At 40.7% G+C, this 20,751-nt stretch overlaps 1 protein-coding gene across 4 annotated transcripts in view; it reads right to left on the reverse strand.

Moving 5' to 3' along the window:
* LOC128701008 (ketohexokinase) overlaps positions 1-19,380 on the reverse strand; it is a 101,351-nt gene extending 81,971 nt beyond the window's left edge. Inside the window, exons 1-2 of one of the 4 annotated variants that reach the window (XM_053794570.2) lie at positions 19,021-19,117; positions 17,003-17,137 (exon numbers count right to left, since the gene is read on the reverse strand). In XM_053794570.2, coding sequence (XP_053650545.2) covers positions 17,003-17,137; positions 19,021-19,115 — 230 coding nt within the window. In that variant the 5' untranslated portion in view covers positions 19,116-19,117. Of the gene's footprint in view, positions 1-17,002; positions 17,141-19,020; positions 19,118-19,207 lie in introns of those variants that run through there. The other 3 variants (XM_053794564.2, XM_070087082.1, XM_053794577.2) reach the window with 3 other exon arrangements.
* Between the last annotated feature and the right edge of the window lie 1,371 nt (positions 19,381-20,751).

The following is a 20,751-nucleotide window of genomic DNA, read 5'->3' on the forward strand; positions in this document are numbered from 1 at the left end:
ATATATATTCTTCTTTCTTTCAACACACCAGCCGTATCCCACCGAGGTGGGGTGGATATATATATATATATATATATATATATATATATAGTGGACCCCTGGTTAACGATATTTTTTCATTCCAGAAGTATGTTCAGGTGCCAGTACTGACCGAATTTGTTCCCATAAGGAATATTGTGAAGTAGATTAGTCCATTTCAGATCCCCAAACATACACGTACAAACGCACTTACATAAATACACTTACATAATTGGTCGCATTGGGAGGTGATCGTTATGCGGGGGTCCACTGTATATATATATATATATATATATATATATATATATATACAGTGGACCCCCGGTTAACGATTTTAATCCGTGCAAGAGGGCTCATCGTTATGCGAAATAATCGTTATGCGAATGAATTTTCCCCATAAGAAATAATGGAAATAAAATTAATCCGTGCAAGACGCCCAAAAGTATGAAAAAAATTTTTTTTTACCACATGAAATGTTAATTTTAATACACACAAACTGAAAAAGGCATGCACAATTACATGACACTTACTTTTATTGAAGATCTGGTGATGATTGATGGGATGGGAGGAGGGGAGAGCATTATCTTCTTACTGTTTAGAAGGGGAATCCCCTTCCATTAGGACTTGAGGTAGCAAGTCCTTTTCTGGGGTTACTTCCCTTCTTCTTTTAATGCCACTAGGACCAGCTTGAGAGTCACTGGACCTCTGTCGCACAACAAATCTGTCCATAGAGCTCTGTACCTCCCGTTCCTTCAAGACTTTCCTAAAATGGGCCATAACATTGTCATTGAAATAGTCACAAGCACGGCTTGCAACAGCTGTGTCAGGGTGATTTTCATCTATAAAGGTTTGCAGTTCAACCCACTCTGCACACATTTCCTTAATCTTTGAAGTAGGCACAATGGATTCCACAACTGGCATAGGCTTCTCAGGGTTAGCCCCAAACCCTTCAAAATCTTTCTTAATTTCCATACTAATTCTCACCCTTTTTACCACAGGGTTGGCACTAGAAGCTTTCTTGGGGCCCATGGTCACTTATTTTCCAGAAACAGCACCGAAAATACTGTAATAATACGAAATATTCCGAGTGTATGCTTGGATGTTACCGCGGAGGCTGGCTGGTAAACAATGGGACGGAGCGGCACATGTGAGGCTGGCTGAGGGCACATTGGACGCGTCTCGGACGAAAATCGGTATGCGGGTTTTTAATCGGTATGCGGGGCAAAAATTTTGCGATAAAAGTAATCGTTATGCAGAAAAATTGCTATGCGATGCCATCGTTATGCGGGGGTCCACTGTATATATATTTTTTTTTTTTTTTTCAACAAGTCGGCCGTCTCCCACGGAGGCAGGGTGACCCAAAAAAGAAAGAAAATCCCCAAAAAGAAAATACTTTCATCATCATTCAACACTTTCACCACACTCACACATTATCACTGTTTTTGCAGAGGTGCTCAGAATACAACACTTTAGAAGCATATACGTATAAAGATACACAACATATCCCTCCAAACTGCCAATATCCCAAACTCCTCCTTTAAAGTGCAGGCATTGTACTTCCCATTTCCAGGACTCAAGTCTGACTATATGAAAATAACCGGTTTCCCTGAATCCCTTCACTAAATATTACCCTGCTCACACTCCAACAGATCGTCAGGTCCCAAGTACCATTCGTCTCCATTCACTCCTATCTAACACGCTCACGCACGCTTGCTGGAAGTCCAAGCCCCTCGCCGACAAAACCTCCTTTACCCCCTCTCTCCAACCCTTTCGAGGACGACCCCTACCCCGCCTTCCTTCCCCTATAGATTTATATGCTTTCCATGTCATTCTACTTTGATCCATTCTCTCTAAATGACCAAACCACCTCAACAACCCCTCTTCTGCCCTCTGACTAATGCTTTTATTAACTTCACACCTTTTCCTAATTTCCACACTCCGAATTTTCTGCATAATATTTACACCACACATTGCCCTTAGACAGGACATCTCCACTGCCTCCAACCGTCTCCTCGCTGTTACATTTACCACCCAAGCTTCACATCCATGTAAGAGTGTTGGTACTACTATACTTTCGTACATTCCCTTCTTTGCCTCCATAGATAACGTTTTTTGACTCCACATATACCTCAACACACCACTCACCTTTTTTCCCTCATCAATTCTATGATTAACCTCATCCTTCATAAATCCCTCCGCTGACACGTCAACTCCCAAGTATCTGAAAACATTCACTTCTTCCATATTCCTCCTCCCCAATTTGATATCCAGTTTTTCTTTATCTAAATCATTTGATACCCTCATCATCTTACTCTTTTCTATGTTCACTTTCAACTTTCTACCTTTACACACATTCCCAAACTCATCCACTAACCTTTGCAATTTTTCTTTAGAATCTCCCATAAGCACAGTATCATCAGCAAAAAGTACTGTGTCAATTCCCATTTTAAATTTGATTCCCCATAATTTAATCCCACCCCTCTCCCGAACACCCTAGCATTTACTTCTTTTACAACCCCATCTATAAATATATTAAACAACCATGGTGACATTACACATCCCTGTCTAAGACCTACTTTTACCGGGAAGTATTCTTCCTCTCTTCTACACACCCTAACCTGAGCCTCACTATCCTCATAAAAACTCTTTACAGCATTTAGTAACTTACCACCTATTCCATATACTTGCAACATCTGCCACATTGCTCCTCTATCCACTCTATCATATGCCTTTTCTAAATCCATAAATGCAATAAAAACTTCCCTACCTTTATCTAAATACTGTTCACATATATGCTTCAATGTAAACACTTGATCTACACATCCCCTACCCACTCTGAAACCTCCCTGCTCATCCGCAATCCTACATTCTGTCTTACCTCTAGTTCTTTCAATTATAACCGTACCGTATACTTTTCCTGGTATACTCAGTAAACTTATTCCTCTATAATTTTTACAATCTCTTTTGTCCCCTTTCCCTTTATATAAAAGGACTATACATGCTCTCTGCCAATCCCTAGGTACCTTCCCCTCTTTCATACATTTATTAAACAAAAGTACCAACCACTCCAACACTATATCCCCCGTGCTTTTAACATTTCTGTCATGATCCCATCAGTTCCAGCTGCTTTACCCCCTTTCATTCTACGTAATGCCTCACGTACCTCCCCCACACCTACATTCTGCTCTTCTTCACTCCTAAAAGATGGTATACCTCCCTGGCCAGTGCATGAAATTACCGCCTCCCTTTCTTCCTCAACATTTAAAAGTTCCTCAAAATATTCTCGCCATCTACCTAATACCTCCCTCTCCCCATCTACTAACTCCCCTACTCTGTTTTTAACTGACAAATCCATACTTTCCCTAGGCTTTCTTAACTTGTTTAACTCACTCCAAAATTTTTTCTTATTTTCATTAAAATTTCTTGACAGTGCCTCTCCCACTCTATCATCTGCTCTCCTTTTGCACTCTCTCACCACTCTCTTCACCTTTCTTTTACTCTCCATATACTCTGCTCTTCTTATAACACTTCTGCTTTGTAAAAACCTCTCATAAGCTACAGTGGACCCCCGGTTCACGATATAAATCCGTTCCTGAGAGCTCATCGTAAACCAAAATTATCAGAAAGCGAATCAATTTTCCCCATAAGAAATAATGGAAATCAAATTAATCTGTGCAAGACACCCAAAAGTATGAAAAAAAAATTTTTTTCCACATGAAATATTAATTTTAATACACACAAACTGAAGAAGACATGCACAGTTACATGACACTTACCTTTATTGAAGATCTGGTGATAATTGATGAGATGGGAGGAGGGGAGAGTATGGATGGTCTTAGTGTTTAGAAGGGGAATCCCCTTCCATTAGGACTTGAGGTAGCAAGTCCTTTTCTAGGGTTACTCCCTTCTTCTTTTAATGCCACTAGGACCAGCTTGAGAGTCACTGGACTTCTGTCGCACAACATATCTGTCCACAGAGGCCTGTACCTCTCATTCCTTTATGACTTTCCTAAAGTGTTTCACAACATTGTCAGTGTAATAGTCACCAGCATGGCTTGCAATAGCTGTGTGAGGGTGATTTTCATCGCCCTTTTCACAAATGATTGCTTGAGAGATGCTATCTCCTGCTATCTGTTTTTCATTTATCCACACCAATAACAGTCTCTCAACATTTTCTAACACTTGCGGTCGCTGTTTCGTAACCACAGTTGCACCTTTTGCAAGAAAAGCTTCCTTGATTGCCGTTTTCCTGCTCACTATAGTAGAGATGGTTGATTGGGGTTTACTATAAAACCTGACCAGTTCCGACACACACACTCCAATTTCGTACATTGCAATTATCTCTTTCTTCATTTCAACAGTCACTAGCACCCTTGGTCTCGAAGGGTTGGCACTAGGAGCATTCTTGGGGCCCATGGTGACTTATTTTGCAGAAACAAGCACCAAAAACAGTGATAATATGGATAGTATGGAATGTACCGAATGTATCCTTAGATGCGCGCACACTGGCTAGCTTGTAAACACTGGTACACACGGGGGAGTTCAGGCCACAAGTGGACACATCTTGTACGAATCGTATCGCATACCGTGTTTTGTATCGGGAAGCGAGGCAAAATTTTTTCGATCAAATGCATCGGCAACCGAATTTATCGGATACCGGTAACATCGGGAACCGGGGGTCCACTGTGTGTGTGTGTGTGTGTGTGTGTGTGTATATATATATATATATATATATATATATATATATATATATATATATATATATATATATATACATACATACATACATACATACATACATACATACATACATACATACAGTGGACCCCCGGTTTAAGATATTTTTTCATTCCAGAAGTATGTTCAGGTGCCAGTACTGACCGAATTTGTTCCAATAAGGAATATTGTGAAGTAGATTGGTCCATTTCAGACCCCCAAACATACACGTACAAACGCACTTACATAAATACACTTACATAACTGGTCGCATTGGGAGGTGATCGTTAAGCGGGGGTCCACTGTATATATATATACTGTATATATATATATTATTCTTTCAACAAACCGGCCATATCCCACTGAGGCAGGGTGGCCCAAAAAGAAAAACAAAAGTTTCTCCTTTCAAATTCAGTAATTTATATAGGAGAAGGGGTTACCAGCCCCTTGCTCCCGGCATTTTAGTCGCCTCTTACAACACGCATGGCTTATGGAGGAAGAATTCTGTTCCACTTCCCCATGGAGATAAGAGGAAATAAACATGAACAAGAACCAGAAAGAAAATAGCAGAAAACCCAGAGGGGTGTGTATATATATAGGCTTGTACATATATGTGTAGTGTGACCTAAGTGTAAGTAGAAGTAGCAAGACATACCTGAAGTCGTGCATGTTTATGAGACAGAAAAAAGAACACCAGCAATCTTACCATCATGTAAAACAATTACAGGCTTTCGTTTTACACTCACTTGGCAGGACGGTAGTACCTCCCTGGGTGGTTGCTGCATGGGAAGGAAGGCGGGGTAGGGGTCGTCCTCGAAAAGGTTGGAGGGAGGGGGTAAAGGAGGTTTTGTGGGCAAGGGGCTTGGACTTCCAGCAAGCGTGCATGAGCGTGTTAGATAGGAGTGAATGGAGACAAATGGTATTTGGGACCTGACGAGCTGTTGGAATGTGAGCAGGGTAATATTTAGTGAAGGGATTCAGGGAAACCAGTTATTTTTATATAGCCGGACTTGAGTCCTGGAAATGGGAAGTACAATACCTGCACTTTAACCCTTTGAGGGTCGACAGGCCCTCTCCGAAACTCGTTCTCAGGGTCGGCCAAATTTAAAAAAAAAAAAAATTATTTTCTCTTATGAAAAGATAGAGAATCTTTTCCCGATCATAACGACACCAAAAGTTTGAAATTTGATAGAAAACTTACGGAATTATGCTCTCGCAAAGTTAGCGGTCTCGGCGATGTTTACGCATCGGCGATTTTGCCCACTTTGAGCCCCATTTTCAGCCAATTTCACTGTACTAGTCGACAAAAAACATGACTATTTCGCTAGAACTCCATTTTTTCTATCGAATGGGTGCAAGAAACCACCCATTTATGAATTCAACTATCCAGTACAGTGGTCAGAATTTATCAATTTTGCCAATTTCACACAAATTTCAAAAGATGCCAATTTCCGAATAGGGTCCAGAATAAACAAGATAGACATTCCTGGCACTAAAATGACATTTCCTCTAGTCATTAGTCACGTCTCAAGGCCCCTCTTATATTCTTTTGCTTTCCACTTTGAATTTTTATTCTCACAAAAAATATAAGATTTACTGTTATGCAGACTACTGCATTAGTGTAAAAATGGTATAAATATTATTGGTGCACTTGTGAAAGAATATTAGACTCACCAGTTGACGTGTATTGCACGCTTGGCACGATTTGTTTACTTTTGAAGTTTGGTAAAAATCGAACATTTCTGCTACTTTGAGCTCAATTTCAAGGCACCTTTCATTGTAAAACCAGTCAAAATCATCTCAATTTCAGTAATATGTCTTCCATTCTATAAAATGATACCAAGAAAACTAGAATACAACAATAAATACCATACAAAAATACACTGCAAAGTCGCTGATTTATTAAAAAAAAATGGTCAAAGTTTTTTTTTTCTCATTATGCACTGTGTGCTGCAGGATTTTTTTTAGACTGTGCACACTGACCACATAGACCCATTCTTTCATATGAAGGCCTACCAGCTTTCTCCCACTAGATTTGAGGCTGCTAGAATTTATGAGTACTAGTACGTCAAAAACCCCTACGCGTAAGACGTACTAGTACGACGAAAACCCTCAAAGGGTTAAAGGAGGGGTTTGGGATATTGGCAGTTTGGAGGGATATGTTGTGTATCTTTATACGTACAGTGGACCCCCGCATAACGCTATTAATCTGTTCCTGAGAGCTCAATGTTATGCGAAATTATCGTTATGCGAATTAATTTTCCCCATAAGAAATATGTAATGGAAATCAAATTAATCCGTGCAAGACACCCAAAAGTATGAAAAAAAAATTTTTTACCACATGAAATATTAATTTTAATACACACAAACTTAAGAAAACATGCACAGTTATATGATACTTACCTTTATTGAAGATGTGGTGATGATTGATGGGATGGGAGGAGGGGAGACTGGATGGTTTTAGTGTTTAGAAGGGGAATCCCCTTCCATTAGGACTTGAGGTGTGAAGTCCTTTTTCAGGGTTGCTTCCATTCTTCTTTTAATGCCACTAGAACCAGCTTCAGAGTCACTGGACTTCTGTCGCACAACATATCTGTCCATAGTGGCCTGTACCTCTTGTTCCTTTATGACTTTCCAAAAGTGTTTCACAACAGTGTCAGTGTAATAGTCACCAGCACGGCTTGCAATAGCTGTCTGAGGGTGATTTTCATCCATGAAGGTTTGCACTTCAAGCCACTTGGCACAGATTTCCTTAATCTTTGAAGTAGGCAACTTCTTCAATTTCTCTCTCCCCTCCTCCAAAGCAATTTCCTCAGGTCTGGCCTCTTGCTGTTGAAGTTGATCTAGCAGCTCATCAGTGGTTAGTTCTTCATTGTCCTCCTCCACCAACTCTTCCACATCCTCCCCACTAACCTCCAACCCCAAGGACTTCCCCAATGCCACAATTGATTCCTCAACTGGCATAGGATTCTCAGGGTTAGCCTCAAATCCTTCAAAATCCCTTTGGTCTACACATTCTGGCCACAGTTTCTTCCAAGCAGAGTTCAAGGTCCTCTTAGTCACTCCCTCCCAAGCCTTACCTATAAGGTTTACACAATTGAGGATATTAAAGTGCTCTCTCCAAAACTCTCTTAAGAGTCAATTGAGTTTCTAAGATCACTACAAAGCACCTATCAAACAGAGCTTTTGTGTACAGTTTTTTGAAGTTTGCAATAACCTGCTGGTCCATGGGCTGCAGGAGAGGAGTGGTATTAGGAGGCAAAAACTTCACCCTAATGAAGCTCATGTCCCCACAAAGTCGCTCTGCCAAGTCTGTAGGATGACCAGGGGCACTGTCTAACACCAGGAGGCACTTAAGGTCTAATTTCTTTTCAGTTAGGTAATTTTTCACAGTGGGGGCAAATGCTTGGTGTAACCAGTCATAGAAAAAGTCCCTAGTGACCCATGCCTTATTGTTTGCCCTCCACAGCACACACAAATTAGCCTTGAGGATATTCTTTTGCCTGAATGCTCTGGGAGTTTCAGAGTGATACACTAATAAAGGTTTCACTTTGCAATCACCACTAGCATTGGCACACATGAGAAGAGTAAGCCTGTCTTTCATAGGCTTATGTCCTGGGAGTGCCTTTTCCTCCTGAGTAATGTAGGTCCTGCTTGGCATTTTCTTCCAAAACAGGCCTGTTTCGTCACAATTAAACACTTGTTCAGGTTTCAGTCCTTCACTGTCTATGTACTCCTTGAATTCATGCACATATTTTTCAGCTGATTTTTGGTCCGAACTGGCAGCCTCACCATGCCTTATTACACTATGTATGCCTCTTAAATCTCTCAAACCAACCTTTGCTGGCCTTAAATTCACTCACATCACCACTAGTTGCAGGCATTTTTCTAATTAAATCCTCGTGCAACTTCCTAGCCTTTTCACTTATGATTGCTTGAGAGATGCTATCGCCTGCTATCTGTTTTTCGTTTATCCACACCAATAACAGTCTCTCAACATCTTCTATCACTTGCGATCTCTGTTTCGAAAGCACAGTTAAACCTTTGGCAAGAGCAGCTTCTTTGATTGCCGTTCTCTTGGACACAATAGAAGCGATGATTGATTGGGGTTTACTATACAACCTGGCCAGTTCGGAGACATGCACTCCACTTTCATACTTAGCAATGATCTCTTTCTTCATCTCCATAGTAATTCTCACCCTTATTCCTGTAGGGTTGGCACTAGAAACTTTCTTGGGGCCCATGGTCACTTATTTTTCAGGTGAAATCACTATAAAAAGGTTGTAATAATACGAAATGTTTCGATTGTATGCTTAAATGTTACCACAGAGGCTGGCTTGTAAACAATGCCACTGGCAGAACAAGTGAGGCTGGCTCAGGTCGCATGGACGTGTCTCGGATGAATCACGTTGAGCGAATTTTTTAGCACTATGCGAGGCAAAATTTTATCGATAAAATGTATCGCTATGCGGATTTAACACTATGCGATGCCAACGTTATGTGGGGGTCCACTGCATATGCTTCTAAACTGTTGTATTCTGAGCACCTCTGCAAAAACAGTGGTTACGTGTGAGTGAGGTGAAAGTGTTGAATGATGATGAAAATATTTTCATTTTGGGGATTTTCTTTCCTTTTTGGGTCACCCTGCCTCGGTGGTTTCACCCTCTATCTTATTCTGCTAGGAAAATGATAGGATGGATAATGAGAACCTTCAAAACTAGGGACGCCAAGCCCATGATGATTCTATTCAAATCGCTTGTGCTCTCTAAGCTGGAATACTGCTGTACACTAACGGCCCCTTTCAAGGCTGGCGACATTGCAGACCTGGAGAGTGTACAAAAAACCTTCACGGCATACATAAGTGTGATAAGGCACCTAAACTACTGGGAATGTTAAGAAATGAACCAGACACTGTCACAATGAACCTTACTAAGTGTCTAGAAGTAAATACACACAGATCTAAATGGAGTGTGAAAACATGCAATTGCATTTTTATAACCTGCATGAACTGTATCACTGTAGACAACAGGAGCATTTCACCCCTCCATGGAAGATGTGTTCATTTAATATCACATACCTGCCAGTCCCTCCCAAAAAGCTCATTGCTAGTAATCCCTTCCTTAAATCACTTGTTAAAGCAATTGCTCAAGAAGAAATTTCTTGCCTAGCTGGTAGTAATAAATTATCAAGTTATATACACTGATGGATCTAACAGGAGTCTTCTGGCAGGGCTGCATCTGCTCTTGTTGCCACCTCCCTAGTTAAGAACGATAATAAACTTGTTGAACTAGGCATAAGAATTAACAACTGGGCATCTACATTGCAAACTGAATTGTTTGCAATCCTAATGATGCTAAAGCTAACTTATGACACTGAGCTTGACTCTATCATTACTAATTCTATATCATCAATGAATGCTCTTAATTCATATAATGACTCCAACAACATTCTCATTGGAGAAGCCAGGCATAAATACTCAAAAATCTGGGACAAAGGAATTAATGTACAATTGCTATGGGTCCCATCACACATTGGATTACTCCTTCATGATAAAATTGATATGTTAGCCAAGAAGAGTACCCAGAAGGAGAATACAGAATATAACTTTGGTATATCTGTGTCTAGCATTAGGAATAATATTAGGAGAAAAGTAAATAATGAAAATGATTGTTATAGGAATGCAGTTAGAAGCCTGAGTAGATCTATAACCCACTATGATAACATGAACATAGATGTTTATGGAGCAACTTGCAATGTGAACAAACTGACTGATGTTGTAGTGGCCAGGCTTAGGCTTGGTTACAGTTTCAGAGACACACAGATGATGATCAAACTAAATGTAAATTATGTGATCAGGCATATGGTCACTCGCTTGAACACTATGTGCTTAATTGTCCACTTATTGAGGAATACAGAGTTAGACAGTATAATAACCTATGTGACATGTCAAGATATCTTATTAATGAAAATAAGATACCAGATATACTAAGCAAATTTCCTAAATTTGCTTGTAACAGATAAATGAACTATAGTTATGTAGATATAAATCCATATGTATTCCTGTTAACCCTTTGGGGCCTAGTTCCCAGGCCTTTTGTGTATCCATATGCTCTTGCACTACCGTCCACAGGATGGATATGGGGTGCATGATAAACTAGCCACTTCGGTGACAAAATCTAAAAATCTAACTACTGGGAATGGTTGAAGGTCCTTGAATTGTTTTCCCTTGAACGCAGGCGAGAGAGATACATGATACTTGGAAGGTCCTGGAGGGACTGGTACTAAACCTACACACGAAAATCACTCCATATGAAAGCAAAAGACTCGGCAGGACATGCAACATTCTCACAATGAAAAGCAGGGGTGCCACGAGTACAATGAGAGACAACACAATAAGTGTTCAGGGCCCAAGACTGTTCAATTGCCCCCTGCTGTTCACAATCTACATAAACGACATAGATGAGGGCATAAAGAGAGACATCAGCAAGTTTACTGATGACACCAAAATAGGCCGTCGAATTCATTCTGACGAGGACATTAGAGCACTCCAGGAAGATTTGAATAGACTGATGCAGTGGTCGGAGAAGTGGCAGATGCAGTTTAATATAGACAAATGCAAAGTTCTAAATGTTGGACAGGACAATAACCATACCACATATAAACTAAATAATGTAGATCTTAATATTACGGATTGCAAAAAAGATTTAGGAGTTCTGGTTAGCAGTAATCTGAAACCAAGACAACAGTGCATAAGTGTTCGCAATAAAGCTAATAGAATCCTTGGCTTCATATCAAGAAGCATAAATAATAGGAGTCCTCAGGTTGTTCTTCAACTCTATACATCCTTGGTTAGGCCTCATTTAGATTATGCTGCACAGTTTTGGTCACCGTATTACAGAATGGATATAAATGCTCTGGAAAATGTACAAAGGAGGATGACAAAGTTGATCACATGTATCAGAAACCTTCCCTATGAGGATAGACTAAGGGCCCTGAATCTGCACTCTCTAGAAAGACGTAGAATTAGGGGGGATAGATTGAGGGGTATAAATGGAAGACAGGAATAAATAAAGGGGATGTAAATAGCGTGCTGAAAATATCTAGCTTAGACAGGACTCGCAGCAATGGTTTTAAGTTGGAAAAATTCAGATTCAGGAAGGATATAGGACAGTACTGGTTTGGTAATAGAGTTGTGGATGAGTGGAACAAACTCCCAAATACATGTACAGTTATAGAGGCCAGAATGTTGTGTAGCTTTAAAAATAGATTGGATAAATACATGAGTGGATGTGGGTGGGTGCGAGTTGGACCTGATAGCTTGTGCTACCAGGTCGGTTGCCGTGTTCCTCCCTTAACCCTTCATCGCGCAATTGGTCCGAAAATTTGAAATTCGAACTGAACTCCCTATGGTGGATAGAGTAACTCAATACAAGGTCACTGATCCCATATAAATTGATTTCTGATGGTTAGTTTTCGAGCAATTGCCAATCTCCGAAGACCGAAAATATTAGGCCGCCCCCGACAAAGTGATTAAAAAATTCTATGTTGCAAACTTGCAATTGTTAATAAAACACACCAAAACAATTTTTTAAATTTAATATACAAACAGACAATATAAAAAACATAAATGGAACTTTTATCAAAACATTTTTTAATACTTACAAAAATATAAAAAGGAAGCAAATATCAACAATGCCAAATTGCAAAGTGATGCAAGTTTCAATCCCTATATTCCTGAGATTCATTTGGAAGACCAATGATTCTATATTGCTAATTGGCAAGATGGAAGTCTGTGAAACAATTTCTATCAGTCTTTATGCACAGATTTACTTTGCATACACTACAGACGAATGACGATGTTACCGTTTTTTTCGAGGTGCTGCAATACTTGCAAGTAAACGGCCTTTGCCCTGCCATTGGAAAGTGCATTAGAGTCATGTCTTTCCTAACACTGTCATCAGGCAATTCTGCACGTGTTCCCCTCCCAGGTTTCACTATGCCAACACCATTGGAAGTACATGGTGAATTAGTTGGTGAAGGTCTTGGAGTTGTTCTTAGGCTGCTCCCTCTAAGGTTTTGTCCTTTAGACCTTGCAATTTCAGAGATAGAATTCCTGAAATACTTCAGTTGCATACACTTTTGCTTTATTGCTCGAGAATCACGGCAATAAAGCACCCATGCATTCACAACAGCAAGATCAATAATATAGGCAAATAGCCGCATGTACCAACGTTTTGATTTCATTGGTGTTTTGTAGAGATGCACCAACATGTTGCTTTTGTCAATACCTCCCATGTTTGCATTATAGTTCTTGATGACTGCAGGGCACGATATTTTCTCTTTCCTCTTTGTACCCTTGTTGTATCTCTCAACAAGACTCATGGGCTCGACCCCAATATCAGTTGTCACTAAAGTCACAACTTTGGTGTCCTTCCATCGTACAACAAGGACACCATCATTGTTGTTGAAGCAAAAATTGCCCCTGACCACACTGTTTTTTTCCATTTGTTTGATAGGCACCAGATGTGGCTTACCACATCTATTGTCACGTACTGTTCCAGTGTATCTGCAGTTATACTTATCTCTTAGTAGCTTGACCAAAGGCATACTTGAAAAGAAATTGTCAGCATAGATTGCTGATGTGTTTGTCTTGTTCATAGTTTGTGCAAGTACCAGAACAATCTTTGTACTTATTGGAAGTTTACATTCTTCCTGTGGCAGCTGTATGGGATGTGTGTCAAAAGTTGTTGTGCCTTGATACATGAGTATATCATGTATGAGTCCATCTTGACTTGCACGACAAAAAAGTTTGAAACCCCACTTATCTGGTTTTGTTTTGATGTACTGCCTTAGGTTTCCAGCAGTTTTACCCTTGAAACCAACCATGACTTCATCAATAGATTGCTTGGGTGTAGCTGGAATTTTCAAGCAAGCATTAGTTAGTTCAGTGTAAAGAGGCCTTACTTTGTAGAATCTGTCATTATCCTTTTTTGTGTTGTCATTGAAATGAATATGACTTCTAAGGTACCTAAACCTCTTAGACGCCATGCTCTCTGCAACCTGTTGGCTCCTAAAACCAGCTTTCCAATAGTCTTCGAGGGATGGTAGTGAATTAATACCCATGAACAACAAAATACCTATGAACCTCATGATCTCTTCAGAATCTGTTGAAAAAGTACTATTTACGTCTTGTTGCCTTGTATACAAATTTGTTTGATATACTATGTTATCTATCATGGCTGGAGTAACGAACATACGAAAATACTCATATGGAGACCTAATTGCAAGAGGCTTTTCATGTTCATATGCCGGCAAAGGATCATTTTCAATGTCATCTACGGTCCACTCAGATGAAACTTGAAGAGCAATATTCTCATGGATCTCTTCCTCATCCGGGTATTCCTCAATCCTAAAAGTTTTCTTTTTCCTCATTACTTTCTGCTTTTTGGCTGGCCTTTCTTCCCTTTCTTCCTCATCATCAGTTGACATCTCTGCATCCTGTGCATCCGTTGGCAAGTATTCATCACCACTATCCAGCAATTCTGGTTCGTCTACCTCTGGTTCTGAGTCACTGTCTTCAGAAACGCAGATATACCTCGACCTGCTGGTCGACTGCTCCCCATAAAACAGCCTCTCATGGAACTGGAAGGACAATAGAAACCTCCTGTATAAATCCAGACCACTACAGAGTTCATATATGCAATTGAAAATTTTTTATAAATATTTATTTGACTAAAATTGGACATTCCCGGAAACTCGCGCAATACCGAAATAATTCGGACTAAAATGCATGCACTTTTTTCAACTGCATGCTACACTCATATTATGCTTCACACGGACTTTAGGTATATATCAAAATATGCCTAAACTATTCATGTAAGCACTAAACACAACAATCAGTACTTACCGACATTGTAGAATATATAATCCAAGAGTAGATTAGCAAGGGTGGAGGGAAAAATGTGCGTGTGTTCGAAGCAAAGCCGCTAGTGTTTATATTTTGATCTCTCAACCAATGGGAAGGCGGCAGAAGCGAACTGTACTTAGCTGAAGAGACTCAGGGAAGGCTTGTGATTGGTTGGAACTAAAGAACGGGAAGCTGGCTGCGCGGGGCGCGAAGTATGACACGCGCCAAAAACACGTAATTAATACCGAATTATTTCGGCCCACCCCGATAAAGGGTTAAGTCAATGTGACCTGACCTGACTAGGTTGGGTGCATTGGCTTAAGCCGGTAGGAGACTTGGACCTGCCTCGCATGGGCCAGTAGGCCTGCTGCAGTGTTCCTTCGTTCTTATGTTCTTATAAGGGGGGATTACCAATAGACCCCTGGCTGTCTTCAAGAAGGCTCTGGACAGGCACCTAAGGTCAGTACCTGACCAACCGGGCTGTGGTTCATACATCAGCTTACGTGCGGCCAGTAGTAACAGCCTGGTTGATCAGACCCCGATCCACCATGAGGCCTGGTCTCAGACTGAGCTGCGGGGGCACTGACCCGCGAAACCCTCTCCAGGTAAACTCCAGGTATGTATTCTTTTGGCACAATTTTTTTCAGTTTACAAGTTCAAAGTAGTGTTTAACTGGCTATACATGTATACTTTCCTCACTCTGCCTCTCCCTATCTAGTGATTGTTTAATCAAAATCCTGCACTCCAATTATTTATAACAATGAAAACATGGAAAGAGAATTTTAATGTGATTATTATATTGGCTTAATTATGCTTATAATAAAAGCATATACATACATAATTTACATTTATTCCCTAAATTTTATCAAATTTCAAAATCTGTGCTCTGTGACTAAACAGTCTCACATGTTCTGTGACTGAACAGCCACTCATGGTCTGTGAACGAATGACCACTCATGGTCTGTAGGCGAACGGCCACTCTTGGTCTGTGGGCGAATGGCCACTCTTGGTCTGTAGGCGAACGGCCACTCTTGGTCTGTGGGCAAATGGCCACTCTTGGTCTGTGGACGAATGGCCACTCTTGGTCTGTGGACAAACAGCCACTCTTGGTCTGTAGACAAATGGCCACTCTTGGTCTGTGGACGAATGGCCACTCTTGGTCTGTGGACGAACAGCCACTCTTGGTCTGTATACAAATGGCCACTCTTGGTCTGTGGATGAATGGCCACTCTTGGTCTGTGGACAAACAGCCACTCTTGGTCTGTAGACAAATGGCCACTCTTGGTCTGTGGACGAACGGCCACTCTTGGTCTATGAAAGAATGACCACTCTAGGAATATAATAGGATGGATAATGAGAACTTTCAAAACTAGGGATGCCAAGCCCATGATGATTCTCTTCAAATCACTTGCTCTCTCTAGGCTGGAATAATGCTGTACACTAACTGCCTCCTTCAAGGCAGGCGAAATTGCTGACCTGGCCCGGTGGCCTGGTGGCTAAAGCTCCCGCTTCACACACGGAGGGCCCGGGTTCGATTCCCGGCGGGTGGAAACATTTCGACACGTTTCCTTACACCTGTTGTCCTGTTCACCTAGCAGCAAATAGGTACCTGGGTGTTAGTCGACTGGTGTGGGTCGCATCCTGGGGGACAAGATTGAGGACCCCAATGGAAATAAGTTAGACAGTCCTCGATGATGCACTGACTTTCTTGGGTTATCCTGGGTGGCTAACCCTCCGGGGTTAAAAATCCGAACGAAATCTTATCTTATCTTATCTTATCTTACAAAGAACTTTCCCTTGATTTATATTCCCTGGAATGCGGGCGAGAGAGATACATGATAATATACACTTGGAAAATCCTAAAGAGATTAGCACCAAACTTGCACACAAAAATCACTCCTTATGAAAGCAAAAGAATCGGCAAGAGATGCAACATTCCCCCAATGAAAAGCAGGGGTGCCACGAGTACACTGAGAGAACACAATAAGTGTCCGAGGCCCAGCATACACAAAAGCGATTACCAACAGACCCCTGGCTGTGTTCAAGAAGGCACTGGATAGGCACCTAAAGCCAGTAGTTGACCAGCTGGGCTGTGGTTCGTATGTAAGCTTGTGTGTGGCCAGCAGTAACAGCCTGGTTAATCAGACCCTGATCCACCACGAGGCCTGGTCTCAGACCGAGCTGCAGGGCGTTGACCCCCAAAACCCTCTCCTGGTATACTCCAGGTTTTGGTCTGTGAACGAATGACCAATCTTGGTCTGTGACTGAACTACCACTTTTGGTCTGTGACTGAACTACCACTCTTGGTCTGTGACTGAATGAGCCCCTTAATGGTTTTATTTGATCATAACATATACTAGCCTGTTAATCTTTGTTGAATTACCAACTTTGCTGTCTTCTTCCGGGTAGCTTGCACACATGTTGATCATGTCAATACAAGCATGTCCAACACACAGTATTTTATACTGTGAGAAAGCACTTGCATTGATCATCCTTCTGCTGACAGAGAAGAGATGAGAAAAATTACATTTAGATATGATGGCAGTGTCTTAATGCCAGTGAAAAGATGATTATCTAAGAAATCAGGGCTATCCTCCTTTTCCTTGAATCTAATCTAGCTACTTCCCATTCCACAGGCACTGTATACCTCCCACAAGTTCATGGCTTCCTCATTAAAATAATGACACAATACTGCTGACTCTGTTTTAGTCCATCATCTGTCGCCACATCTATATCTTAGGTTAATTATTATATTCTGAAGAAAGCACTAATCCCAAATTGGCCACATTGCATCATATCCTAGGTTAAGTCATCAAAATATCATTTCTGTATATCTATCCTGTGTCTATATGAATGAGGTTCAATAAAGGCAAATTTCAATTACTCCACTATGGAAAACTCGAGGAAATAAACACTGGATTGGAGTATGAAACAAATTCCAACTACACAATAGAGCAAAAACTAATGTGAAGGACCTGGGAGTGATAATGTCAGAGAATCTCACTTTCAAACATCACAATAATGACTGTACCACATCTGCCAGGAAAATGACAGGATGGATGAGAACCTTCAAAACTAGGGATGCCAAGATGATGATGATTCTCTTCAAATTGCTTGTTCTCTCTAGATTGGAGTATTGCTGTACACTAACAGCCTCTTTCAAGGCAGGCAAAATTGCAGACTTGGAGAATATACAGAGAACTTTCACTGTACACGTAAGTACAATAATATACTTAAATTACTGGGAATGGTTGAAGTCCCTTGACTTGTACTCCTAGGAATGCAGGTGAGAAAGATATATGATAATATTCACCTGGAAAATCCTAGAGGGATTAGTACCAAATTTGCACACAGAAATCACTCCCTACGAAAGCAAAAGACTCTGCAGGTGGTGAAAACTCCCCCCCCCCTCTTCCTGCAATGAAAAGCACAGAAGCCATGAGTACTTTAAGACAAAATAAGGGTCAGGGACCCAAGACTGTTCAACTGCCTCCTATACATAGGAGGGATTACCAGAAGACCCCTAGCTGTCTTCCAGAGGGAGCTGGATGGACAGACACCTAGTCAGTTTGTGTGCAACCAGCAGTAACAGCCTGGCTGATTAGGCACTGATTCACCGTGAGGCCTAATCATGGACTAGGCCACAGAGGTACTGGCCCATGAAACACCCATCAGGTATTTGTAATATAGCATAAAGTTAACTGCATAAGAAATCCTACTTAACAGTCTATGTTTAAATCTTAAGTAGTCTTCAAGCATTTGGATTAGTTTGTCCAAAATGCATTGCACACTAGTGGCTTACTACTGTGACTACTAATATTTTATCACATGTAAACTATATTATTTTGTACTGTATCAAGAAATAAAAGTTTGTAATTGTAATATAAATACAATTTAGATTTTTTAATATAATATACACAATAATAACTACAACAAATACTGACTGGGTCCACCTCTAGTATAAACTGTGGGGACCCAATCAAAAACTTGATAAAAAAAAAAATGAAAAATATTTTGATTTCTCCCTGAGGCTCTGAATATTTTACTTCTACCCTGTATTACGTTAACCTTAAAAAAGTAAACTTTGTGGGAATTATATTACAGTATATTAAATTGTAACTTGTGAACAAGTTAACTTAATAAGAAGCGCTAAACTCGTTGGGGTCATACAACGACTGGGAAGTGGGAGGCAAAGGTTTGATCCAAGGCAGTGGAGGGTGGATCAAATGCCATGGATCATAAACCTTCAGTAGGTCCTTGAAGCCTTTACTATAAAAGTCACAATATGGGATCCTTCAACAGTTATATAAAGTGTCTGCATGCGTCCTCGACACTTATTTGGTATATCTTACACAATAATTAATAATATACTATATTACATGTTCCACTTAATTTTTTCAAAAAAAAAAATCCGAATATTATAACTTTGTGTACTTCTTTTCTTCTTTGTTGGGTTTATCAGGGCCACTGACATCAGAAGCCGTAACGAATCCGGCTTCCCGATGGATAAAATTAGGATGATTTGCTGCCCAAAGTCGGGCCACGAAAGAAAATGAACATAAGTACCTTTGCAAAGAGAGACAGAAACTTGAAGTTTCCAATTTGATCCGGTGGACGCCCTTGCCAAGACCCAGCAGAGAGGGACGCCCACACCCCTACGTGAGTTCAGTAACCGGGGTCCCACCAGAGACTGTTAAAGAATCCAAACCATACCCCGGCCGGGATTGAACCCGCGGTCAGAGTCTCAAAACTCCAGCCCGTCGCGTTAGCCACTAGACCAGCTAGCCACAATAAGATTCGTCCAACTAGGTATGGTTTGTTTGCAATCGTGTCATTACGATTTCGTGAGTACTGTTAAAGAATTATCCGCAGAACGGAAAAATAGAGCTGGCTTAAAATAAGCCGATTACCAAGTGCCCAGCCTATAGAGTGCCCGGCAAGCAAAATAGATGAGGACAAGAGTCCCAGAGAGAACGGGAGAAATTTGTCACTGATACCCAGGCCAGAGAGAGAGAGAGAGAGAGGTCCACACCCGACGAAGGCTGGCGCAAAAATCAACTTTGTGTACAGACCAGAATAAGCTCAGGTTTGTTTGCGTGTTTGTTGGGTTTATCAGGGCCACTGACGGCTTACAAAGTATCGAGCCCGACTTCCCGATGTACGGAGAATAAGTAAGTTTATTCAAATTCAAATTCAAATTCAAAGTTCGTTCTCTATAAGGAATACAATGCTGAGTTTACAGGAATTTGGTTATTGTGTGGTTTACATGTAGTAAAATAGTGATTACAGAGTGTACCACTAGAACGCTTAGCATGGCTAGGCATTTCGGGCAGACTTAGTTTTATTCTTAATTGTAAAATATTACAAATTATGAGGTAAGTTGGTATTATGGCTAAGTGACTAAATACTAGTTTGTGAGTTTAGCAATGTGAATGCTTTTGTTTTGGCACAGTACATAGTTTCAGTAATGGAGTATCACAGGATTCATTATTTTAAGATTGAGATTAATATTTCTGTTTATGGTCAAATGAGTGAGTGAGTGTAAGTGTGAACCACCAGGTGGTATTCGTGTAGTTAGTTGACAGGGTGTATCAGGGAGATAAGATGTTTTCTAATGGTAGTTTTGAAGGTGATGAATGTGTCTGCAGTTCTAGAGTTCTCAGGTAGGGTATTCCAGATTTTAGGGCCTTTGACATACATTGAATTTTTGTAAAGGTTTAGTCGGACACGGGGAATGTCGTAGAGATGTTTGTGTCTGGTGTTATGCCTGTGGGTTCTGTCACAACTATCAAGAAAGCGTTTTAGGTCAAGGTTGATATTAGAGTTTAAGGCCCTGTAGATGTAGATTGCACAGTAGTAAGTGTGGATGTACTGAACAGGGAGTAAGTTTAGGTCTATGAAGAGTGGGGGGTGTGTTGCCAGGGATGGGATTTAGTGATTATTCTTACTGCAGCTTTTTGTTGGGTTATTATTGGCTTTAGGTGTGTTGCTGCAGTTGATCCCCAAGCACAAATAGCATAGGTGAGGTATGGATAAATAAGTGAGTGGTATAGTGTGAGAAGGGCATTTTGCGGCACGTAGTATCGTATCTTGGAGAGGATCCCAACCGT

Source organism: Cherax quadricarinatus, chromosome 20 (genome assembly GCF_038502225.1).
Source record: "Cherax quadricarinatus isolate ZL_2023a chromosome 20, ASM3850222v1, whole genome shotgun sequence".
Lineage (NCBI taxonomy): Eukaryota > Metazoa > Arthropoda > Malacostraca > Decapoda > Parastacidae > Cherax > Cherax quadricarinatus.